General features: G+C 44.3%; 1 protein-coding gene across 1 annotated transcript in view; it reads right to left on the reverse strand.

The window, feature by feature from the left end:
• The window catches only part of LOC120935479 (oocyte zinc finger protein XlCOF6-like), a 94,024-nt gene that overhangs the window by 39,528 nt on the left and 27,158 nt on the right, over nucleotides 1–27,338 (reverse strand). Inside the window, exon 3 of the mRNA XM_040347530.1 lies at nucleotides 12,652–13,409. Coding sequence (XP_040203464.1) covers nucleotides 12,652–13,409 — 758 coding nt within the window. The remainder of the gene's footprint in view (nucleotides 1–12,651; nucleotides 13,410–27,338) is intronic.

Below are 27,338 nucleotides of genomic sequence, written 5' to 3' on the forward strand. Positions count from 1 at the left end.
TCCCTCTACCAATAATCTGACTGTCCACTCCTGAGGGCTTGTTTCAGTATAAGCGGATGCCTTTTGGTCTGTACGGAGCCCCTGCATCATTGCAGCGAATGATGGACAAAGCCTTGAGACCACATCACCCGTATGCAGCTGCATATTTAGACGATGTGGTCATCCACAGCCCAGATTGGCAATCGCACCTGCTCCGTGTACAAGCGGTGGTAGATTCCCTTAGGAAAGCAGGTCTCACGGCCAATCCAAAAAAATGTGCCATAGGCCTGGAGGAGGCCAAATACCTTGGGTACATTATTGGCCGGGAAGTGGACAAGCTGCAGACCAATAAGGTGAAGGTAATTCAAAAATGGCCCCAACCGAGTGCCTTCCTGGGCATTTCGGGGTATTACAGACGGTTTATACCCAACTTTACCACTATGGCCGCCCATCTGACCGACCTGACGAAGGGTAGTGGGTCGGTTATGGTCAAGTGGAATCCCAAAGTTAATGAGGCATTTCAGAATTTAAAGCAGGCCCTTTGTGGGTTACCGGTACTAGTGACCCTGGACTTCAGCAAGCAGCTCTTAAAGACAGGGGCCCGGATTTACGTAGCACTTACGCCGGCGTATCTCGAGATACGCCGCGTAAGTGCACATATGCGCCGTCGTATCTATGCGCCTGACTCTGAAAGCAAGATACGCCTGAAAATAGGCTTCATCCGACTGACGCAAGTTTCCTACGCCGTCGTATCGTGGGCGCATATTTACGCTGGCCGCAAGGGGCGCTCCCATTGATTTACGATTCGAATATGCAAATGAGTGAGATACGCCGATTCACGAACGTACTTGCGCCCGGTGCATTAATATACGCGGTTTACGTAAGTCGTACGTCCAGCGTAAAGTTAAGCCGCATAAAGCAGGTGTAAATCAGCAGCATCAATGCAAATGGCTGCACCAGGGAACACAGCTGTCATTTTTTACGTTGTTTACGTAGTACGTGAATAGGGCTAGTCGTAGGTTACATTCAAATCGTAGGCAGTGATTCAACGTAACTTAGGCAGTTGTTTCGACATGATTCTGAGCATGCGCACTGGGAAGCGTCCATGGGACGGCGCATGCGCCGTTCGTTATTCGTATCTTGATGGTGCTCGGCCTATCATTTACATGGGGACACGCCTCATTAGCATGGCTCACACCCACTGCCACTTACGACGAGTTACGCCGAGGGAACCCAGCGTAGATTAGGGAGCAAGTGCTTTGTGAATACTGTGCTCGCCGCTCTGCGCTACGTCGGTGTAGCGTATATTCGATACGCTACGCCGGCATAACTGCGCCAAGGTATGTGAATCCGGGTCAGGAAGTAGTGTTAGGTGTGGTGGTGAGAAGGAGTTGTGTGAATACACCTGTCTTGGAGAGCTGTGAGCGTGCTGGAAGCTAGCTAACAAGGACTGCTAAAACCTTGGGGCAAAGACCAAACCAAAATCTTGAAGAAAAAAAATGTTTTCTTTCTGCTTTTAACAAATAACCAATAAACTCAAATGTCACCCTACATTTATATTAAAATGTATTATGCTACATGTCTTCAGCAAAAAAAAGAATTCCAATAAGTATATATTAATCGGTTTGTGTGAAGGGTCTGGTATTGAATGGGGGTGGCCCCACGCAGTTTTTTTTTATATATATATTTTTTTACTGGCAAATATTTTTTTTTTTATTCAGCTGTCAGCAGGGTACAAGTATAGGAATTGAAATGAGGAAATAGAGATTGACGCTAAAGCTATCTGGTGTTGCCTGTGACACTAATACAGAGATCAGTAAAATAATCTGTACGAATGACACTGTGACAGGGCAAAGAAAAGGGTTTACGGGGGGGGGGGGGGCATCAGAAGGTTAAAATATGTCTCTCTATGTTTTTGTGTCAGTGTGCTGCTTTTACCTACTGTACTTCTGCTATATTTTCTCACTGGAACTGCAAAGAGCTCCACCAGAGAAAATCACTTTCTTTCCTGTGTTTTGGAAACACAGTCCCATGTTGTTCTGTGATTTGCCAGAACTAATCCACACGTCCAGGACAAAAATCATTGGCCTCGACCTGAACACTGATTGGTGCTGTGTCGAATCACAGCAGTGCTGGGCCAGCAGGAGTGTGTACATGATTGCAGGAAAGCTGCTCTGCCACTGTATAAGTAATTTATGCACTTGGCAAGCGGTTAAATACATTTTGTTTCACAATTTCTCCATACTGCCACCAATGCAGTACAGTGTCATCATATGACTGGTGTGATGGTGATCAGGGTGTCACCAGTACAGTACAGCATCATCATATGACTGGTGTGGGGTGATCAGGGTGTCACCAGTAGGGATGAGCCGAACACCCCCGTTCGGTTCGGACCAGAACCTGCGAACAGACCAAAAGTTTGTGTGAACTTTACAACCCCATTAAAGTTTATGGGACTCGAACGTTTGAAATCTAAAGTGCTAATTTTAAAGGCTAATATGCAAGTTATTGTCTTAAAAAGTGTTTGGGGACCCGGGTCCTGCCCCAGGGGACATGTATCAATGCAAAAATAAGTTTTAAAAACTGACGTTTTTTCGGGGGCAGTGAATTTAATAATGCTTAAAGTGAAACAATAAAAGTGAAATGTTAATTTAAATTTTGTACCTAGAGGGAGTGTCTATATTAGGCCTGTGAAGTAGTGCTTGTTTCCCGTGCTTAGAACTGTCCATGCACAAAGTGTAATTTCTGAAGGAAAAAAAAATCATTTAAAATCACTTGCGGCTATAATGAATTGTCAGCTCCCGTCAATACAGAGAAAAGTCAATGATAAAAAAAAAATGTGTGGGGGTCCCCCCAAATTTAATTACCAGGACCTTCAGGTCTGGTATGAATATTAAAGGGAACCCTGCGTCAAATAAAAAATAAATGACATGGGGTTCCCCCCAAATATCCATACCAAACCCCCTCAACATTGGGAGGATGCTTTGGGGGTCTGTGACCCCTCAAAGCACCATGTCCCCATGTTGATGGGGACAAGGGCCTCATCCCCACAACCCTTGCCCGGTGGTTGTGGGGGTCTGCAGGCGGGGGGCTTATCGGAATCTGGAAGACCCCTTTAACAAAGGGGACCCCCAGATCCCGGCCCCCCTATGTTAATTGGTAATGGGGGTACATTGTACCCCTACCATTTCACAAAAGAAAGTGTAACAAATTGTACAAAAAAACACAGACACCATTGGAAAAGTCCTTTATTAAAAACAAAAAAAATCCAGCTGTGGTGATCCACTCTCGGTCTCCGCTCCAATGCTGTCTGTATCCTGCGATGGATGATCTCCTCTCCGGGGTCCAGCGATGATATCTCCACTTCATCCAGGTCCAGCGATGAAATGTCCGCAGCGCATCACCTGTCTCCACCGGAGACACCCTGGGAATGGCGCGGCTTCAGCCAGTGACAGCTCTTATGTATCACCGGGCAAGGGTTGTGGGGATGAGGCCCTTGTCCCCATCAACATGGGGACATGGTGCTTTGAGGGGTCACAGACCCCCAAAGCATCCTCCCAATGTTAAGGGCATGTGGCCTGGTATGGTTTTCCTGCGGCCTGCCAGGTTGTGTGCTCGGATAAAGGGTCTGGTATGGATTTTTGAGGGGAACTCCATGCCATTTTTTTTTTAATTTGAGGTGGAGTTCCCCTTAAAATCCATACCAGACCTGAAGGGCCTGGTAATTGAATTTGGGGGGACCCCCACACATTTTTATTTTTTTTTCTTAATGACTTTCAAAGCCTTTTCTCTGTATTGTCAGGGACCGACAATTCATTATAGCCGCAATTGGTTTTAAATTACTTTTTTTTTCTTCAGAAATTACACTTTGTGCAGGGACAGTTCTAAGCACGGGAAACAAGTGCTACTTCACAGGCATACTTTACACCCCCCCCCCCGGTACGAAATTTAAAGGAATATTTGACTTTTATTATTTCACTTTAAGCATTATTAAAATCACTGCTCCCGGAAAAAAGGCCATTTTAAAAACTTTGTTTTGCATTGATACATGTCCCCTGGGGCAGGACCCAGGTACCCCAACACTTTTTATGACAATAACTTGCATATAAGCCTTTTAATTAGCACTTTAGATTTTACCCATAGATTTTTACAGGGTGTTCCGCGGCTTTTCGAATTTGCACGCAAACACACCAAATTTTTCGATGTTCGGCGAACAGGCAATGTTCGAGTCAAACATGAGTTTGACTCGAACTCGAAGCTCATCCCTAGTCACCAGTGCAGTACAGTGTCATCATATGACTGGTTTGATGGTGATCAGGGTGTCACCAGTACAGTACAGTGTCATCATATGACTGGTGTAGGGGTGATCATGATGTCACCAGTACAGCGCCACCATATGACTGGTGTGCGGTGATAAGGGTGTCACCAGTGCAGTACAGCACCATCATATGACTGGTGTGTCAATGATCAGGGATACGGACTGGTGACTGTATTAAAAATAAATAAATAATCTGTTCAATTATTATTTTTTTTTCTTTGTTAACATTTATTTTGCATCCTGTCATCAGAGTAGTTCAGTGTCACCAAAGTGGGTCTCTGGAGGATTGATCGGGATTTTTTTTTAGACTGCTATTGCATATAACACTGTTGATAACTGATATAAGCAATAGATTTTACTGTCATAAATAGAAGCCATTCATTACAGACTGCTTACTGTTGTGATCGGCAACAGCTAATCACATAGTACAGGGTGCTATGATTGGCCCAGGTACCAGGTAATAGCTGTGGGCCAATCATGGCATCACAATAGTAAGGAAGCTGGTACTGAGTGCCTCAGGTGGTGCCAAGTGTGCATGAGCTGAGCGATGTACCAGTATGTCGCTCAGCCTGAAGCTTTCGCCCACCCACAGTAAATATACTGTGGGTGGGCAGAAAATAGTTAAAGTGTCACCTATGAGCAATTTTTGGGTACCAAAGTTTGTCTTCATTGCACCCATATACACAATATTTTTTTTTGTTCAATACATTTTTATTATAATTTTACTTCTAACAAGATTGCAGTAAAAAAAGAAGGTAACAATAAAGGTATTAGCTCCCATTCACACCGGGTGCAACTTGACAGTTTAATGTTGCATGGATCCTCTAAGCCAGGCAAAGCCCAGCCTGGAGATGAGGTCTCCCCTAGACCTAGAAGATCCCCCTAGGCCACTGACAGCCTCCTCAACTTCCACCCGACTTCTCTGCTAGCGTGGCTCTCCCATATTTAAGGGCTGGCCTAACCACCCTTCCAGGACAGTATGCCTGGGGATTGGACAGGTTCCCGTAAGTATACAGAACAACCCTCCTGGACACCCCACCTACTAACATCTAGAAGTTTCTAAAAACTTCCAAAACCAGGGTGAGGCACCAGAGTCACCCAGCCTGACCTGCAGTAAACCTTGACCCAGATTTCAGGCTTGCACTTACCATGAGTCATAACTTTGCCTGTACTTAAACTAAAAGGACACAAAGTGGTGCTACACAGAAAATAAATAAGAGGGAGAGGCCTTCTAAGTGCAGTATAAAGACATAATTATTGTTAAACATGATTGGAAATTCATATGTATAAGTAAGCCACACGCTCTTCATAAAAAAGCAAGTCGCTGTAATAAATGTGGCCGTCTCCCTGCGAGTAGTCTCCATGAGGTGTACACAGCACCAGTGCTGACAGGTCCCTCAGCTTGCCTCAGAATTATGCTGGAACGCACCACCTCACCAGATGGAAGTGAATTCACAATTGGAGGGAAACTGGGTGTGGCTACATGTTTCAGAGCAGGTACATTCCTGTCTTGAGCCTAGGCTTAGTGTGCAAGCTCCGAAATGTGTAGCCACACCCTTTGAGAAAGCCTAGCAAAATGAATAAAGGGCGTGGTTTTACTATGTGTGTGGGCCAGCAGAGATGAGTGGTGGTGATCGGAGGTGGCTGGTGCAATGAGAACAGCCGTATACACACTGACAGCCGCTGGACAGGGAGAGAGGATCGCCATATTGTTGGCGTTTGCTGGACCAATTCTGATCGGTTCTTATGTGAGTGTATTTTATAGATAAAAACAATAGTTTTTACATTATCACACTATTGTGGGTTTAATCCTCTGTTATTGGAAAGATCTGTGCGTATATATGATGAGACGGAGATGTAACATACTTGGAGGGAAATCAGAAGCTGGAGATCCAGTAGAATTCTGAGGCTCGGAGCAGGATATACTGGGAGGCCGTGCTCAGCTCATCCATCCATTCCGGATCTTGTGCCGTTTTAGCCCGAATCCACACATTTTGGGCATATTCAGCTGGTGAGCGTAAGTCCTTCAATAGATGGTGAGCTGCACTCCAATATTCAAGTCACAGTGGTGAACACAAATATAGGAAGATGGATTGGTGTATGCACATGAAGAGTTACACATTATGGGCCAGATTCACGTAGTGCAGCGGATCTATAGATCCGCTCGTTCTACGTGAATTAAGATCCGCTCCCGCAAGTTTAGGAGGCAAGTGGCTAATTCACAAACAACTTACCTCCAAACTTGCGACGGCGGATCCTAAATCCCCCGGCGGAATTCAAATTCCGCGGCTAGGGGAGTGTACTATTTAAATCAGGCGCGTTCCCATGCCGATTTAAATGCGCAGGCGCCGTCCACGAAATTTCCCGGCGTGCATTGCTCCCACTGATGTCGCTAGGACGTCAGTGGTTGCGACGCTTACGTAAACGACGTCCGTCCGTATTCGAGAACGACTTACGCAAAGGACGTTAAAAAATTTAAATTCGACGCGGGAACGTCGGCTATACTTAACATTGGCTGCGCCTGATAAAAGAAGGGGTAAGTATACGACGGAAAACCGCTACGGAAACGACGTAAGAACACTGCGACGGGTCCGCGTACGTTCGTGAATTTGCGTATCTTGCTGATTTACATATTATTCAAGGTAAATCAGCGGGAACGCCCCCGGCGCCATTTTTAAATTGAAAAAAAGATCCGACAGTGTAACACAGTGTAACACTGTCGGATCTAGCCCTATCTATGCGTATCTGATTCTATGAATCAGGCGCATAGATAGGACCAGTGTAAGTCAGAGATACGATGGTGTATCTGTAGATACACCGTCGTATCTCTTTGTGAATCTGGCCCAAAGTGGACTGGATTGTGCCAATAAGGACACATTCTATCAGTTCATGATGTGTATTGATTCACTGAGGGGTGTCAAAGAATTCTGGGTATTGACATCCTGTTATTTCTTTATTTCACATTGTATTATATATTACTACGGCAGATTTTCAATTTTTAAATGAAAGGGTTTATTACTACAGCAGATTTCAAATTTAGGTTCCGAATTCTGGGGTTTGATTTTGATTATTTAAAGCTGAGTGGGGGTTTATATGATTTATTTCAATAACACATTATAGCCACTAGATGAAGCCAAGGAAATCACCTTTCAAAATTAAATAATGCCAATATTCATCATGGCTGGGAGAATGCTGGTCACATTTGGAAAAAGAAAACCAGCGCTATCAACCTAAAGTAAAGCTACAAAAATTATATAAATACAGTGCCTTGCGAAAGTATTCGGCCCCCTTGAACTTTGCGAACTTTTGCCACATTTCAGGCTTCAAACATAAAGATATAAAACTGTAAAAAAAAAATAAGAATCAACAAGTGGGACACAATCATGAAGTGGAATGAAATTTATTGGATATTTCAAACTTTTTTAACAAATAAAAAACTGAAAAATTGGGAGTGGAAAATTATTCAGTCCCCTTAAGTTAATACTTTGTAGCGCCACCTTTTGCTGTGATTACAGCTGTAAGTCACTTGGAGTATGTCTCTATCAGTTTTTCACATCGAGAGACTGAAATTTTTGCCCATTCCTCCTTGCAAAACAGCTCGAGCTCAGTGAGGTTGGATGGAGAGCGTTTGTGAACAGCAGTTTTCAGTTCTTTCCACAGATTCTCAATTGGATTCAGGTCTGGACTTTGACTTGGCCATTCTAACACCTGGATATGTTTATTTGTGAACCATTCCATTGTAGATTTTGTTTTATGTTTTGGACCATTGTCTTGTTGGAAGACAAATCTCTGTCCCAGTCTCAGGTCTTTTGCAGACTCCATCAGGTTTTCTTCCAGAATGGTCCTGTATTTGGCTCCATCCATCTTCCCATCTTCCCTGTCCCTGCTGAAGAAAAGCAGGCCCAAACCATGATGCTGCCACCGCCATGTTTCACAGTGGGGATGGTGTGTTCAGGGTGATGAGCTGTGTTGCTTTTACGCCAAAAATAAAGTTTTGCATTGTTGCCAAAAAGTTTGATTTTGGTTTCATCTGACCAGAGCACCTTCTTCCACATGTTTGGTGTGTCTCCCTGGTGGCTTGTGGCAAACTTTAAACGACACTTTTTATGGATATCTTTAAGAAATGGCTTTCTTCTTGCCACTCTTCAATAAAGGCCAAATTTGTGCAGTATACGACTGATTGTTGTCCTATGGACAGAGTCTCCCACCTAAGCTGTAGATCTCTGCAGTTCATCCAGAGTGATCATGGGCCTCTTGGCTGCATCTCTGATCAGTCTTCTCCTTGTATGAGCTGAAAGTTTAGAGGGACGGCCAGGTCTTTGTAAATTTGCAGTGGTCTGATACTCCTTCCATTTCAATATTATCGCTTGCACAGTGCTCCTTGGCAAGTTTAACCACTTCCCGATCTCCTCATGTACATTTATGTCGGCAGAATGGCACGGACAGGCACATCAACGTACCTGTACGTGCCTGCCTAGACGTGGGTGGGGGGTCCGATCGGGACCCCCCCCCCCCCGGTACATGCGGAGGTCGGGTCCGCTCGGGGAGCGATCCGGGACGACGGCGCGGCTATTTGTTTATAGCCGCTCCGTCGCGATCGCTCCCCGGAGCTGAAGAACGGGGAGAGCCGTATGTAAACACGGCTTCCCCGTGCTTCACTGTGGCGGCGCATCGATCGAGTGATCCCTTTTATAGGGGAGACACAATCGATGACATCAGACCTACAGCCACACCCCCCTACAGTTGTAAACACATACACACTGATCCCTAAATGTTACAGCGCCCCCTGTGTTTAACTCCCAAACTGCAACTGTCATTTTCACAATAAACAATGCAATTTAAATGCATTTTTTGCTGTGAAAATGACAATGGTCCCAAAAATGTGTCAAAATTGTCCGAAGTGTCCGCCATAATGTCGCAGTCACGAAAAAAATCGCTGATCGCCGCCATTACTAGTAAAAAAAATAAAAATGCAAAAAAACTATGCCCTATTTTGTAAACGCTATAAATTTTGCGCAAACCAACCGATAAACGATTATTGCGATTTTTTTTACCAAAAATATGTAGAAGAATACGTATCGGCCTAAACTGAGGGAAATTTTTTTTTATATATATGTTTTTGGGGGATATTTATTACAGCAAAATGTAAAAAATATTGTTTTTTTTTCAAAATTGTCGCTCTATTTTTGTTTATAGCGCAAAAAATAAAAACCGCAGAGGTGATCAAATACCACCAAAAGAAAGCTCTATTTGTGGGGAAAAAAGGACGCCAAGTTTGTTTGGGAGCCACGTCGCACAACCGCGCAATTGTCTGTTAAAGCGACGCAGTCCCGAACTGTAAAAACCCCTTGGGTCTTTAGCCAGCATATTGGTCCGGGGCTTAAGTGGTTAAAGCTTGGGAAATCTTTTTGTATCCAAATCCGGCTTTAAACTTCTCCACAACTGTATCTTGGACCTGCCTGGTGTGTTCCTTGTTCTTCATGATGCTCTCTGCGCTTTAAACGGACCTCTGAGACTATCACAGTGCAGGTGCATTTATACGGAGACTTGATTACACACAGGTGGATTCTATTTATCATCATTAGTCATTTAGGTCAACATTGGATCATTCAGAGATCCTCACTGAACTTCTGGAGAGAGTTTGCTGCACTGAAAGTAAAGGGGTTGAATAATTTTGCACGCCCAATTTTTCAGTTTTTTATTTGTTAAAAAAATTTGGAATATTCAATAAATTTCGTTCCACTTCATGATTGTGTCCCACTTGTTTTTGATTCTTAAAAAAAAATTACAGTTTTATATCTTTCGCAAGGCACTGTATGTGTATCAAGTTGCTAACTTAAACACTCACAGTGCTCCACTATGTAAAAATCAACAAGATCATTTAGTGAAGCGCAACTTATTAGCAGATAGATCTATATATATATATATATATATATATATATATATACACACATACACACACACACACACACACACTTTAAAGTGCAATAACTCAATAAGTAAACATTTGCATATGACATAAAGTGCAATAGGGATCCTGATGAAGTCATGTGACGTAACACGTAGGAACAGAAGTGGGTGACATCATTTCCTGTGTTGGCCATATTTAGGGTTTTCCAGATACCGATACTAGTATCGGTATCGGGACCGATACCGAGTATTTGCGGGAGTACTCGTACTCGCGCAAATGCTCCCGATACCTAAATAGAATACTTTTTTTGTATTTATCAACATGTTCTATGAAAATTCTTTGAGTTTTTTACTACTGCGTGACAAGCAAATAAAACATTTTTATTCATTTTTACTGATTTTTATTCTTTTATAATGTCTTGAGTTAGAGTTCTTCATAATTCTAAAGAAAATATCCTTAGTCTGCATTGTGGTTTGAAAACTGTCACATGACATTTAAAAAAAGGATCGGTATTCGGTATCGGCGACTACATGAAAAAAAGTATCGGTACTTGTACTCAGTCCTAAAAAAGTGGTATCGGGACAACCCTAGCCATATTGGTATTCCTTTGATGCTTTATTGAGTCTGATGACTCCTATACCTTTTGTGAGTGGCTTTTTTTATCATGTCTATTTTTATTTTTTAATAAACTACTGCACTATGGGAGTCCTTGTTATGGATTTTAAGCTATTCATTTGAGACTAACATAGGAATAACTGTTTTTTCCTAAACCCGGAACAAGCAGCATTGGAGTCTGCTTGTAAAGTGTCCACGGACCTTTGGGGGTCTTTGCTGGAGTTATTTCCTGGTCTAGGAAATTGATATCATTCAGGAAGTTTTCTCAGCTACGCACGCTCTCCTTCATGCATGCCTTAAAGTGGAGTTCCACCCATAAATATAACATTACATCAGTAGTTTTAAAAAAAATTCATTAGTCCTTTAAGAAAAAAAAATATGTTTTTTAGATGCCTTCAAAGTGTTGTTGCTAGGCAGAATAGTTAATCTTCCCACTTCCTGCACCTAGGTGCTTAAGCTTCCTAACCTACACCGCACAGACTCCTGGGAATGTAGTGGGTGTAACTTTCCAGGAGTCTGTGCAATCCCCAGTCTCGAAGAATCATGTGACTTGGACAGTACAGGTGCTGAAACCTGACCTGAAACCTATTACACTGCTTGTGCAGCACTGAGCATGTGCGAGATCTGCAAGGCTGAAATCCAGGAAGTCATACAGTCTGGCTTCATGATGCCCACACTTAAGATGGCCCCAGTCAATTTCTATTTTATAAAGTGTCTAAATGCTGTAACAACCTAACAAAATGGACCTTAGTTTACAGACTAACTTTACTAGAATACATTAAGCTTGTATATTACAGGGGTATATAAAAAGTGAAATTGTGTCTGGAACTCCGCTTTAACTAAGGGCAGATGGATTCCAGGAAATAATTGCTACATGATTCATCTGCCCTTGCTCACGATGGCCATGGCCAGAAATGCTAGAGTTTGATTTTCAGAGTGATTTCTCAGCAAATAAAGCATAATGATATGGATGGATAGTGTAACTTATGATGAATCTTGGTCAACTTGACATCGCACTGCTCCCGGTTTTTAACATTGGCGTCTATGGCAAATCTTGGTCAGTTTGAGAGGGCACTGCTCCCGAACCATAATTGAGAGGGACACCAAAATTGCGGAGCACTGAGAGGGACTACAACATATCCAATTTTAAGGTCGGCAGCTTGCCTAGGTAATCGGTTATGCCTGTAAATGACTATTGTAATGCAGTACATGCATTAAGAAGTGAAAAAGGGTATTGGTTCACTTTAAGTACATTTTCATTTTACATACATGCTCTGGTCCCATTGTATACCTAAAAGTAGGGTAAGCCTGTATTATGCCTTTTTGAATAAACTGTAGGATTTGAATAACTTTGCATTGTATTGCACTTTATGTCATATACAAATGTTTACTTGTTGAGTCATTGCACTTTATGGTATATATCCGCTAAAAAGTTGCGCTATACACATTTGTTCAACTACTTCAAACAGTGTGTGAAATTTTACACCACAAAATGTACTCAGCCAATGAAAGGTAATGACTCAATTTTTATTTTTCTACTGCTATCAATGGCCAACACGGTACAACACTTCATCCATGTCTTTGGTGATCTCTGATCTCCTTATGAAGTGTTTCTTACATGATGAAGATCAGCCATGGAGTATATCTGAGGTGTATATCAGGGTGTGCTTCTTCCCCACATGAGAGCTGTGATGTCCAGCAACATTCATATAGAAGACATTTCCCGCACTCAAGGCACTAATAGACCTCAAGGGTTGTGTGGGATCCCTGATGTACAGGAAGACAGAACCTCAGTGATGAACAATTCCCTCACTCAGGACAGGAAAACGGCTGCTCTCCTGTGTGAGATTTCTGATGTTTGAAAAGACTGGACTTCTTTGAAAAACATTTCCCGCACTCAGGACAGGAATACGGCTTCTCCCCCGTGTGAGATCTCTGATGTGTGTAAAGACTGGACTTCTGTGAAAAACATTTCCCGCACTCAGGACAGGAATATGGCTTTTCCCCTGTGTGTAATCTCTGATGTCTGTAAAGACTAGACTTGTCTGAAAAAGATTTACCGCATTCAGAACAAGAATACGGCTTCTCCCCTGTGTGTAATCTATGATGTGTGTAAAGATGGGACTTCCGTGAAAAACATTTCCCGCACTCAGGACAAGAATATGGCTTCTCACCCGTGTGAGATCTCTGATGTGTGTAAAGTTGGGACTTTCCTGAAAAACATTTCCCGCACTCAGGACAGGAATACGTTTTCTGCCCCGTGTGCAATCTCTGATGGCTGTAAAGATTGGACTTCTGTGAAAAACATTTCCCACACTCAGGACAGGAATACGGCTTCTCCCCTGTGTGAGATCTTTGATGCCTGTAAATACTGGACTTGTCTAAAAAATATTTCCCGCATTCAGGGCAGGAATACGACTCCTCTCTGGTGTGCAATCTCTGATGGCTGTAAAGATTGGACTTCTGTGAAAAACATTTCCCACACTCAGAGCAGGAATATGGCTTTTCCTCCATGTGGGAAATCTGATGTCTATAAACATGAGACTTCACAGAAAAACATTTCCCGCACTCAGGACATGAATACGGCTTCTCACCTGTGTGAGATCTCTGATGCGTTTGAAGATTGTACTTGCGTGAAAAACATTTCCCGCACTCAGGACAGGAATACGTTTTTTCACCTGTGTGAGATCTTTTATGCAAATTAAGACGAGATTTATAATGGAAACACTTCCCGCACTCAGTACACGAAAACCTCTTCTCTGTTGGAAGGACAGCACCGTCCCTCACAGTCTGAGGCTCCTCAGGATAAGAGGAATACGATGGTCCGGCACCGTCCCTCACAGTCTGAGGTTCCTCAGGATAAGAGGAATACGATGGTCCGGCACCGTCCCTCACAGTCTGAGGTTCCTCAGGATAAGAGGAATACGATGGTCCGGCACCGTCCCTCACAGTCTGAGGCTCCTCAGGATAAGAGGAATACGATGGTCCGGCACCGTCCCGCACAGTCTGAGGTTCCTCAGGATAAGAGGAATACGATGGGCCATCTACACTGTGTGGTGCCGGATGTACATTTGAGGTAGTCGGGTTTTCTCCTGGACTATACTGTGTGATGTCCTCATCTTCTACTTTACAGTCTGGAGACAAAGTGAGACAATCCTCTGAGGTTTTCCTCATCTCCCGTCCATCTACTAAAATAGAAATAAAAAGATTATTACTAGACATGAGCAGATTGGTTCCCCTAAACCAGGACTCCGCCCACATCAGGCAGCTTTGTCTCTGAGGATCTTACAATTCCCCCTCAAGGTAACTAGTAAATGGGTCCTCTGATCTCCTACCAGATCATTTCTTTATTCATGGGCCTTAGTCAGAGAGTGAGGAAACAACGAGAACTGTCTATTATAGGAGTGACAGTGATGAGGGGATTATAGGACGAGTGTCCCCATCCCCCTCTATCACTCATTGCCATCCTCCCAACACAAGAAGTCCTGCACTTCCTTATTTAGTCCATGATTTAGGACTGATCCTGAAGACCACCATCATTGGGTTATTGTATGTACAGCATATAGTGCAGGGGTCAGTACTATGTAATGTACAATACGGAGTACAGTTGAACCTCGGATTACAAGCATAATCTGTTCCAGGAGTATGTTTGTATCAATTTATTCGGTATATATTTACTTTCACAATATAAAAAAATAAATTGGGCTAACTTTATTGTTGTCTTATTTTTTTAATAAAAAAAAAAGTTTATTTTTTCCCAAAAAAGTGCGCTTGTAAGACCGCTGCGCAAAATACGGTGTGACAGAAAGTATTGCAGAGACCGCCATTTTATTCTCTAGGGTGTTAGAATAAAAAAAGATATATGTTTGGGGGCTCTAATTAGAGGGAAGGAGATGGCAGTGAAAACACTGGGGAAGCTCCATTAGAATTGCTGATTTACTTGTCATGCCAACGGCCACCACAAGATGGTGCCAGATCACAGAAGGAAGCATAGGCCTGCAGAAGGCCGCAAAGCTTAATTATCAATTATCAGCCGGAAGGGGAGGTGGGGGCGCACGGAGACACAGGATACCCCATCCTGTGTCTTTGTGCGCCCCTACTTCCCCACCGCGTGATCGCGTCGGGCCGCACCGGCCGGTAATTGAGGCTGCAGATTTGCGGCCTTCTGCAGGCCTAAGCTTTTTTCCCCGTGCGCCAGGTCACCAATTCTAGTCGCAATTGCGACCGGGTTGCCCAGATTTTGTCGAATCCTGGCATAGAATATATAGTGCAGGGGTCAGGAGTATGTAACGTACAAAATAGAGTATGTAGTGCAGGTGTAAGAACTAAGTAATATACAGTACAACATAGAGTACAGTATATAGGGCAATGGTCAGGACTATGTAACATGCAGCCACCCACACCAAAGAACCTTGTTCCCATGTTGATGGGGACAAGGGCCTCTTCCCAACAACCCTGGGAGGTGATTGTGGGGGTCTGCCATAGGGGGCTTATCAGCAGCCCCCCAATGTGAATGAATATCGGGTACATTGGTCCTCTACCCATATATGTAGTGTACAAAAAAAACAGGAGCCAGTTTTTGACAAGTCCTTTATTTAAAAAAAAAATGTAGGTTAAACTTGATGTACTTGTGTTTTTTTTTAACCTCACCTACTATGTAACTATGTAATGTCCGCCAATGTAGATCAATCATGACGCCTGGCACACCGCCAGACCCAAAAAGAGAGAGAAAAAAAAAAACTTCCACCCGCCATGGAGGCCAACCTCTATCTGCCTGCTCCTCGGTCTGACAGTTCTTAAATAGCTAAGGGGAAGGTTCCACCTGGTGACATCACCAGGTGGCTCTGTTCCTTACCTATTTAAGAACTGTCAGATGGCAGAGCAGGCAGTCAGAAGTTAGCTTTCATCGCGGGTGGAGCATTTGTATTTTCTTTTTTTGGGTCCGGCGGTGCGGCAGGCGTCATGATTGATGATGGATCTAATTTAAAGGACATTGTTTTTTAATAAATGGCTTGTCAAAAACTGGCTCCTGTTTTTTTTACACTACACTGGTTTTTATTGGGTGACTGGGTAGAGGTACCATATTCGTTCACATAGAGGGGCAGGATCTGGTGCCCTTTGTTAAAGGGGGTTCCAGATTATGATAAGCCCCCGTTCCACAGACCCCCCCCCCCATAACCACTTCTTCTCAGGGTTGCGGGGAAGAGGCTTCTTCTCAGGGTTGCGGGGAAGAGGCCCATGTCCCCATCAACATGGAAACAGGGTGCTTTGGGGTGGGGGGCAGAGCCACTCTGCCTTAAAGCACCCCCCATGTTAAAGGGCATGTGGTATGGTTTAGGAGGGGACCAATTGCTTGTCACCCTCCTTTCCTGGCCTGCCAGGCTGTGTACATGGATAATGGACTGGAATGGATTTGGGGTCCCCATCCATTTTTTTTCCTTCGGTTGCCGGCTTATTCGGCAATGTTTATTTATTTATTTTTTTCATTCAAATGTCAGTGGGGAAGCCAGCTGACAGCTGCTGGCTCATCCGTTGTTAAGGATGCAGTGTCCAGTATTCAAGCCCCACTCCTTAATAACCTATTGACTGTGTGCCCAACCGGCGAACATCCCGCTGAGCGCATAGAGAATTTGAGTGTTCGGCAAATGAGTGATGTTCGGGCCGAACTTATGCTCTGTCCGAACCGCTCGCCCATCCCTAAGTGTAAAGGTCAGGACTCATAATATTTTTATTCAATAAATCAGTGGAAAGTTAACGGTTTACCTAACAGCCTCCCATCTCCTTCACTCAGTGACTTGGGTCTGAGACTATACAGACATATCCCTCCACCCGACACAGACAGCAAACAGAACAAATCCTAGGAGAATTGTTCTGTCAGAGATCTTGCTAGACTCAGGCATATGGAAGAAGACCCAAAGTCCATAACCCAGGTGCCTAGTAACATCTATGGTGAAAAACAACATTCTGCTGCCAGCTGAACCCCAGAATCTCCATAAATCCAGTCTAGAGACATAAATTGTGTCTGCAGCACAGAGAAGGAAGATTATCCCAGAGAAATACAGGAATACAGGACGGGGAACACAGCTCAGGAAAGTGACCAGGGGATTACAGGCTGATATCACCCAGTCCCCGCCCTACTCTGGACCAATCAGTGAGCAGTATGGGTGGAGGAATGGATTCAGTGTTAATGACCCACCTGTGCTGATCTCTGTAGGAGTGTCCTCCTCTATAAATGTCCCCGTTATTCCATCCTCCTCCATAGACTGCTGATCATCCCTCACATACCTCTCTTCTTCTTCTTCTGATTTCACCTCAAATTGGATTATATCTATCAGATCTTCACCCTGCACCAAGAAAATTATTGAAAATAATAACTGTAAAACATAAGCTTTTATCTTGTGACATCAAATAAAAAATCAACACATCACCTCTATGATTCCATGTTCTAGATGCCACCAACCTTGTAATGTTGAGGGATGGTGTGATCCTCCTGTGTGGAATCCCGGGAATACAGAGGACGGGGACATCTCTCTGGTGGGTTTCTGTAGCTGGATGACTCCACCATGGTGTCCTGGTACAGATCTTTGTGTCCTTTTAGAAACAATGACTTCTCCATCACCCCATCCTCATCATGTATCTCTTCTTTAACTTCAACTTTATAATATCTCAGGTCTCCACTCTGAATATAGAAAAAAAAATGACATCAATGGTAACAATGCAGATAATGTACAGATCCCAATGATACTATCAGTGATTGTTCCTCATCTACCTGATGATGGTGAGGGATGGTGTGACCTTCCTGTGTGGAATCCCGGGAATACAGAGGACGGGGACATCTCTCTGGTGGGTTCCCATTACTGGATCCATCTGTAGGAAACACACACACTGACTGAATACATTGTTTCTATGTGTTTATCAGATGATGGGGGATCTAGGTGGAGCCTCCGTACTGCTCTCTCCTTTACAATAAAGTCTCCTCTTACCCGGTGATGTGAGGGGCGGCTGATTGTCCATCATGACGTCCTTGTAGAGATCCTTGTGTCCTTCTAAATACTCCCACTCCTCCATGGAGAAATAGACAGTGACATCCTGACACCTTATAGGAACCTGACACACACAATGATACAGTCACCATCCAGACACACCCCTTGTCTGTTACTGGATAATGTCCCAGAATTCCCGGCACCGCTCACCTCTCCTGTCAGCAGCTCCATCATCTTCTTGGTGACTTCTAGAATCTTCTCCATGTTGTGTCTCTCAGGTTTTAGGGAGTCACATGGAGGCACTGTGATGGTCATATGATCACCTGACTTCACAAGAGGAAATCTCTGTATTGAGGAACCAATAGAATATCATGTTAGACTCCCAGAATCCTCCTCACCTCCCCGGTCAGGTCTGTGTTTTATTAATAGAGATAAGAGTGATGTCATGTGACCTCCCAGAATCCTCCTCACCTCTCCGGTCAGCAGGTAGATGATCTCCAGGGTGAGGTTTAGTATCTTCTCAGTCATGTGACTCCGGTCCTCCTCCATCCTCATGGGTGCCGTCATTTGATCTATACAGGTCTCCTTGGAGATGGATAACTTTGGGAAATTAAAGTACAAATTATTTGGATGGAATTGGTCACACAATAATAGGATGTGGATGTGAGGGGGTAATAGGAGGGTTGCTGTACATTTAAGAACTACTGTCCCCCATGGGTACACATTTAGTCTACACTTTTTAGTGTTTGCTACACTTTTGAGGTCCTGGGACCCTCTGTTGGGTTTGTTTAGTTTCTGAACTGGATTTGATCTGCAGACAAGGAATGATAAACATGATCCTTCCTTTGACTTGTTTGCTCTGAGGCAGTGCTGTGAGGACAATGTAGGGTCATCATGATGTCCAGAAAGGGGAACTTGCTGACTTTTTGGGCCGGAGTTGTTGGCTAAACAGGATAATTGCCAGATCTCTGTCTGCAAGGCTCCAATCTCCAGCATCCTGTTAACTGACAGGAGTGATGTCACTGTCTCTGCAGTAAGAGAATTAATTGGACTAGATAGCAGGAGGAGGATGGTGGTGGAGTAGAGAGCTGTGAGGGAGGAGCCTGTTCTCTTTCCTCCAATGGCAGCCCAATGTGGGTAGGAGGAGGACAGCAGGGGGTAGGTGAATGTTCACCAATGCCAAGAGCCTTGTGGACAAGATGGGTAAACTAGAGATACTGTTGTACGAGGAGATTTGGGATTTTGTGGGAATTTTAGAGACCTGGTTCAACAGCTCTCATGATTGTCTGGCAACCATTCAAGGGTATACCCTTTATCGCAGGGCTAGAGAGGGTAAAAAAGGGGAAGGAGTATGCCTATATATCAAGAATAATGTACAAGTGGATGTGAGAGATTACTTTACTAAAGGAGCTAGGGAGGAGGTGGAATCCTTATGGGTAGAGCTCCAAACGAATGAAGCTAAGGGGAAAATAATATTGGGAGCATGCTATAGGCCCCCTAACCGGAGGGAGGAGGGGAGACGGATCTCCTACCACAATTTGGATCAGCAGAAAGGATGGGAAGTGTTATTATAATGGGGGTTTTTAATTATCCAGACATAGACAGGGCGGAGGGAACCACGCATTCATCTAAGGCCTCGTACACACGACGCGGATCGTTTTCATCGGACATGTCCGCTGCCGGATTTTGGTCTGATGGCTTTACACACCATCAGACCAAATTTCCCACGGACAGCGAACGCAGTGACGTGGCCGCGCCGTCGTCGCGCCGACGTGCGCGACCCTGAAAGGTCAATGCTTCCACGCATGCGTCGAATCACTTAGACACATGCAAGGGCTTTCGGCCGAGCGGACATGTCCGGTGAGTCGTACAGACGATCGAACATGTCCGACGGACAGGCTTCCAGCGGACATGTTTCTTAGCATGCTAAAAAACATTTGTCCGCCGGAAAATTGTCCGGTCGGCCGTACACACGACCGAACATGTCCGCGGATACTGGTGCGATGGACCAGTTTTAGTAGACATGTTCGGTCGTGTGTACGAGGCCTAAGGCTCGCCAGTTCCTAAATGTCTTGCAGAACAATTTTATGAGACAGATGGTAGACACACCAACTAGAAATAAAGCGTTACTGGATCTACTGATTACCAACAATACAAACCTTATCACGGATGTGGAAATATGGGGCAATTTAGGTAACGGCTATCACAGGTCAATTGGCTTCAGTATAAATCACACAAATAGGAAACATAAGGGGAATACAAAGACACTGAATTTCAAAAGAGCCAACTTCCCTAAACTACGAACCTTGCTAGAAGGCATAAATTGGGATAGAATCTTAGGAACAAAGAACACATAGGAGAGATGAGCTTGCTTTAAGAGCAAATTAAATAATGACATTAGCCAATGCATCCCATTGGGTAATAAATTTAAAAGAGCGAACAAAAGTCCTGTATGGCTTAACTCAATGTAAAAATGCATATAAAAGCAAAGGAGAAGGCCTCAAAAAAATACAAGGTTGAGGGATCATTATCAGGATTCAGACTTTATAAAGAATGCAACAAGAAATGTAAGGGTGCAATTAGGGCGGCTAAGATAGAACAGGAAAGACACATAGCGGAGGAGAGCAAAATAAATCCCAAGAAATTCTTTAAGTATGTAAACAGTAAAAAAGGGAGGACAGACCATATTGGCCCCATAAAAAATGAGGAAGGGCATCTGGTTACAAAGGATGGGGAGGTGCAAAGGTATTGAATTTATTCTTCTCCTCAGTCTTCACGAGGGAATCGGGGGCTTCAGTAACCAAAACTGCAATGTCTATCCTCATGACACATAAACGGAAGCACCTCCATGGTTAACAGAGGACAGAATTAAAATTAACATTAGGGAAACTTAACATTAATAAATCACCGGGACCAGGTGGCTTGCACTCGAGGGTACTCAGGTACTCCGTCAAGTAATTGCCAGACCATTGTTCGTAATTGTTACTGACTGGAATGGTACCAGTGTGATGGATTAGGCTAAAATACCTATTTTTTAATTAAGCTAATTCTTTTATTAGAACCACTAAAATGTTTTCTCTGCTTATATTATTTTAATTTATTTTATATTCTTTTGATTTGTTTTTATATTCATTATATATATGCATGTGTAAAAGATATATGTCACAATAGTGTTTAGTTTTCCTTGAGAATTTTATATCAGATATGATGATTTAAAGAAATTATAACTCAGCATTGGAAAAAGGACAAAGGAGAGTTCAGATTCCATCTTCCAAATGTGTTCAACCTAACCCCCCCTTCCTGTCTCCATCCGACTGAAGGAATTTATGTCCCGTGACCAGAGAATTGTTTCCAAATATGGACTTCCACTCCTTGCCCCTTGCTCCTAGACAGCTCCTCCCATAGCCCACACCATCGTCTGAAATAAAGATGGCCCCTGGACTTTAGCAATGTGTGCCATGTGCTACAGACGTCACAGGGGGGGAGGGGGTAAATGGGAGTAGGGCTGCAACTAACGATTATTTTAATAATCGATTAGTTGGCCGATTATTGTTTTGATTAATCGCATAATAGACAAAAAAAAAAATTAGCATTTTTAATTTTTTTGGGGTCAATTTGTTGTTGGGCAGATTACAAAACACAAATTGCCGCAAAAAAACACATTACATGCTTTTCTGCAGCTTCTCCATTGAAGTATATTGAACCAAAAAAAACAAAATAGCACCGTTTTGCGTTGAAAAGTCCTTGCCCTTTCCAAATACGCAGCAGCTGAAAAAAAATCATGGATGTGACCGTGTCCAATAGGAAAACATGTAAATGAACTGTAGTGTGTTTCTGCAAAAAGCACCAAAAAACAGAGGTGTGACCCAGACCTGAGATGTTTAGTAACATAATGGGGTTAAAAAAAAAAAATAAGTACAAAAAGAGCAAATAATCGCTACTGTAAGGGGTTCATTTTTTTTACTGTGGGACAGTGAAAGTAATATTTACAGTAGCGATTTGCTTTTTTGTACTAATACTAATTTTATTTTTTTAACCCCATTATGTTACTGGCCGATTAATCGATTATGAAAATTGTAATCGATTAATTTCATAATCGATTAGTTGTCGATTAATCGATTAGTTGTTTCGGCCCTAAATGGGAGTGAATGTATAATCTGAACCAATCTGAATGCATATGTTTTGTGATGTCATTTGCCAATAAAGCAGCTCCCCAGCTGCAGTTCATTCTCTTTTACACATTGGGAACGAAACAAGCAGGCTGTGTGCGCATTCTTGCTATACAATTTGAGCCAGTGAAGCAGTACAGGTTATCCTGTCTTGGGACAGGGCCCCCATCTTTATCACCAGCTGATTGGAGAAAAGCCAATGTAGCGCCAATATTTAAAAAGGGCCCAAAATACATCCCTGGGAATTACAGACCAGTTAGCCTAACATCAATAGTATGTAAGCTGTTGGAGGGGTTGATAAGGGACTATATACAAGATTTTAGTAATGAGAACAGTATCATTAGCAGTAATCAGCATGGATTCATGAGGAATCGTGCTTGCCAAACCAATCTACTAACCTTCTATGAGGAGGTGAGTGCCATCTAGCTAAAGGAAGGCCCGTAGACGTGGTGTATCTGGATTGTATCTGGATTTTGCAAAAGCATTTGATACAGTTCCCCATAAACGTTTAATGTACAAAATAAGGTCCGTTGGCATGGACCATAGGGTGAGTACATGGATTGAAAACTGGCTACAAGGGCGAGTTTGGAGGGTGGTGATAAATGGGGAATACTCGGAATGGTCAGGGATGGGTAATGGGGTCTGCCAGGGTTCTGTGCTGGGACCAATCCTGTTTAATTTGTTCATAAATGACCTGGAGGATGGGGTAAGCAGTGCAATCTCTGTATTTGCAGACAATACTAAGCTAAGCAGGGCAATAACTTCTCTGCAGGATGTGGAAACCTTGCAAAAAGATCTGAACAAATTAAAGGGGTGGGCAACTGCATGGCAAATGAGGTTCAATGTAGAAAAATGTAAAATAATGCATTTGGGTAGCAAAAATATGAATGCATTTTATACACTGGGGGGAGAACCTCTGGGGAAATCTAGGATGGAAAAGGACCAGGGGGTCCTAGTAGATGATACGCTCAGCAATGGCATGCAATGCCAAGCTGCTGCTAACAAAGCAAACAGAATATTGGCATGCATTTAAAAGGGGATTAACTCCAGAGATAAAAAGATAATTCTCCCGCTCTACAAGACTCTGGTCAGGCCGCACCTGGAGTATGCTGTCCAGTTCTGGGCACCAATCCTCAGGAAGGCTGTACTGGAAATGGAGAGAGTACAAAGAAGGGCAACAAAGCTAATAAAGGGTCTTGAGGTTATGAGGAAAGGTTGCGAACACTGAACTTATTCTCTCTGGAGAAGAGACGGTTGAGAGGGGATATGATTTCAATTAATAAATACAGTACTGGTGACCCCACAATAGGGATAAAACTTTTTTGTGGAAGGGAGTTTACCAAGACACATGGCCACTCACTAAAATTTGAAGGAAAGGGGTTTAACCTTAAACTACGTAGAGGGTTCTTTACTGTAATAGCAGCAAGGATGTGGAATTACCTTCCACAGGCGGTGGTCTCAGCGGGGGCATCAATGGTTTCAAGAAACTATTAGATAAGCACCTGATCGACCACAACATACAGGGATATACAAGGTAATACTGACATATAATCACACACATTGGTTGGACTTGTGTCTTTTTTCAACCTCACCTACTATGTAACTATATGTTTGTTCTCTTGGGCCTAGTACACACGAGAGGATTTATCCGCGGAAACGGTCCGGAGGTCCATTTCCGCGGATAAATCCTCTGGCGGATTTTGATCTCATGGTTGTACTAACCATGAGATCAAAATCCCCGCGGAATTCCGTCCGCGGTGACGTGTCGCGCCGTGATGATGACGCGTCGACGTGCTCGACGCGCTCGACGCTGTGATATAAGGACTTCCACGCATGCGTCGAATCATTACGACGCATGCGGGGGATGGATTCGGAAAGGATTGATCCGGTGAGTCTGTACAGACCAGCGGATCAATCCGTTGGACTGGATTCCAGCGGATCGATTTCTTAGCATGTCAAGAAATTTTGATCCGCTGGAAATCCATCCCCGGGGAAAAAAATCAGCGGAAAAAGATCCGCTGGATCGTACACACCAGGGGATCTATCCGCTGAAACCGGTCCGCGGATCAATTCCAGCGTATCGATCCTCTCGTGTGTGCGGGGCCTTGGTCTACTTTGTATCCTGCAACATATTTCTTGAAAAGTGAGATGGTGAGGTTAAGGTTTCTTTCACTTGCTGGCAGGTGTTCTTTAAAGGAGTTGTAAAGGCAGAAGGTTTCTTATCTTAATGCATTCTATGCATTAAGATAAAAAACCTTCTGTGTGTAGCAGCCTCTCCAGCGCCACCCAAGTACCTACCTGAGCCCCTTCTCTCTCCAGCGATGTCCACGATCCCCCTCAGCCATCCAGTACACTCCTCCTGATTGGTGAAGACAGAGCAGTTGGCTCCTGTTGTTGTCCATCAAAGTCAGTCAGCCAATCAGGGGAGAGAGGGGGGCGGGGCCAGGTCAGGGCTCCATGTCTAAATGGATACACAGAGCTCTGACTCAGCTTAGGTGCCCCCTGTAGCCAGCTGCTGGCTGAGGGGGCACTCAAAGGAGGGAGGTTCTAGGAGTAGCAAAGAGGGACCTGAGAAGTGAAGGATTCGAGCTGCTCTGTGCAAAGCCAACTGCACAGAGGAGGTAAGTATATTAAAAAAAAAAAAAAAAAAAAGAGCTTTTACAATCCTTTTAAGGAGGTCAGAAAAATAAGTGCAGGTGGGGTTTGAGGACCATCAGAGACCAAGAGCCCCTAATAGCCCTAAAGCCCCCCTTACCTCAGAGCCTTGTAGCCTGACTACCCCTTCAGGGGCATCAAATACCCTTTAGCCCTACTAACTTCTTAAAGTTCTTCAGCCCTATTACTCCCCAAGAGGCTCCCACAGTCCTTCAGCTACACTTCCTCCTTAGGGTCCCAAAGTCCTTCAGATACAGTAAACTCGTAGAGGCTCACTTTAGTCACACTACCTACTGAGAGACCCCTTAGCTCCTCTACTTCCCTTGGAACTTTTAGTATTTTCCTCCCTCTGACACCAATGATGGAACATATTCTTCATGGCAGGCTGAGGGATGTTTTCTTCCTCTCGACCAGCTCTTTGCTCCATACTCCTGACCCCTGCATTCCATAATTGTGTTGGCTGCATATTGTAATGATTGCCCATTGGCTGCCTGTGTAGTGTAATAATTGCCCTTTATAGGCCATGCATGGTCAGGATGGTCATTGTCTTGTCATTACTATTTGTGTAGCAGGTACTTCTCCAAACTGATCTAATCTATTAGGGGACAGCTGTCTGCTGCAGCAGCATGGGCTTTTTCACCACCCTTTCTCTCTTCACACACAGACACTCAGAACTGCTTGTTTGTAAACTCCCTATTTGGAGAGTCTGAGACAATCATCAGGCAGCAGCAAAGGACTGTGGGGCAGGAGATAAAAAGACAGAGGCCCAGATTCAGTAAGCAATTGCGCCTGCGTAACCATAGGTTACGCAGCGCAATTGCTGACTTGCGCCGGCGTAACAAGTTCTCCTGATTCAGAGAACTCGTTACGCCGACTGCAGCCTAAAATCTGCGTGGCATAAGGCTCTTATGCCACGCAGATTTTAGGCTGCATTCTTGCGTTGACCGCTAGGGGGCGCTCCCATTGTGGTCAGCGTATAGTATGCAAATTGCATACTTACGCCGATTCACAATGTTGCGCGGGCCCTGCGTACGCAAGGTACGGCGTTTCCGTACGGCATCTTTAGCGTAAGGCTGCCCCTTCTAATAGTAGGGGCAGCCAATGCTAAAGTATAGCCGCCGTTCCCGCGACGTGAAATTTGAATTTCACGTTGTTTGCGTAAGTGATTCGTGAATGGCGCTGGACGCCATTCACGTTCACTTTGAAGCAAATGACGTCCTTGCGACGTCATTTGCCGCAATGCACGTCGGGAAAGTTTCCAGACGGAGCATGCGCTCTACGCTCGGCGCGCCTAATTTAAATGATTCCCGCCCCCGGCGGGATCATTTACATTGCGCACGCTTACGCCGGGCAATTTTTTCCGGCACGCCCTCGCAATTTACGGAGCTACTGCTCCGTGAATCGAGGGCAGCGCAAAATATTTGCGTGGGCGCAGGGCAAAATCGTTGCCCTGCGCCTCCACAAATATAGCGCAGATCTCTTTGAATCTGGGCCAGAGAAACTAGGCCGGAGCCTCTTTGTGCATGCACCCCATCAGTAGAGCTTCTCCTGCACTTTTTGGCCCGGATTCAGATAGCCTTTACGCCAGCGTATCTATTGATACGCCGCGTAAGTGCTACGAAGCGCCGGCGTATCTTCTTTCTGTATTCAGAAAGCAAGATACGCCAGAATTTTACTAAGATACGGCCGGCGTAAGGCTCTTACACCGTCGTATCTTAGGCTGCATATTTACACTGGCAGCTAGGTGGCACTTCCGTAGATTTCCGCGTCAAATATGCAAATTAGGTAGATACGCCGATTCAGAAACGTACGTTCGCCCGGCGCATTTTTTTACGCCGTTTACGTTAGGCTTTTTCCGGCGTAAAGTTACCCCTGCTATATGAGGGGGTATCCTATGTTAAGTATGGACGTCGTTCCCGTGTCGAATTTTGAAAAAGTCGTTCGCGAATAGGGCTGTACGTAAGTTACGTTCACGTCTAAAGCAATGACGATTTGCGGCGTAATTTCGAGCATGCGCACTGGGATTCTTTCACGAACGGCGCATGCGCCGTTCGTAAAAAATGTAAAATACGCGGGGTCACATGAAGTTTAAATAAAACACGCCCACATCATCCAGATTTGAATTAGGCGGGCTTACGCCGGACCTCATACATTACGCCGCCGTAACCAAGGGCGCAAGTTCTTTCTGAATACGGAACTTGCGCCCTAATTTACGGCGGCGTAACCTATCTGAGATACATTACGCCCCGCCGATAGATGCTCCAATGTATCTGAATCCGGGCCTATGTGTGTGTGGAATCGCGGCCTACTAAAGGGCAAACAGCCTGCAACTCCAGCCCAGAGGAACAGATTGTTCATGCAGCTCCAGCCCAGAGGAACAGATTGTTCATGCAGCTCCAGCCCAGAGGAACAGACTGTCCATGCTAAAGAAGGACACCCTGCAACAGTTTAAGGACTGAATGCCACTGCCACACACCTGCATCTAAGTTCAATCAATCGCTCAGGGGGGGGACCGCTGACTGTGTACAGGATTTGGTGAGGGGGCCATGCCCAGGAACCTTTAATGCTTTTCATAGAATACCACATCCAAATATTGTCCACAGAGCTCCTACATTGCCGGTGAAGATAATAAAATGTAAAGCTTTGCCTCCAGGACATTACCATGGTTGCTCTTAAAGCGGACACATCACTGTTATTGAGATCATTTC

Source organism: Rana temporaria, chromosome 4 (genome assembly GCF_905171775.1).
Source record: "Rana temporaria chromosome 4, aRanTem1.1, whole genome shotgun sequence".
Lineage (NCBI taxonomy): Eukaryota > Metazoa > Chordata > Amphibia > Anura > Ranidae > Rana > Rana temporaria.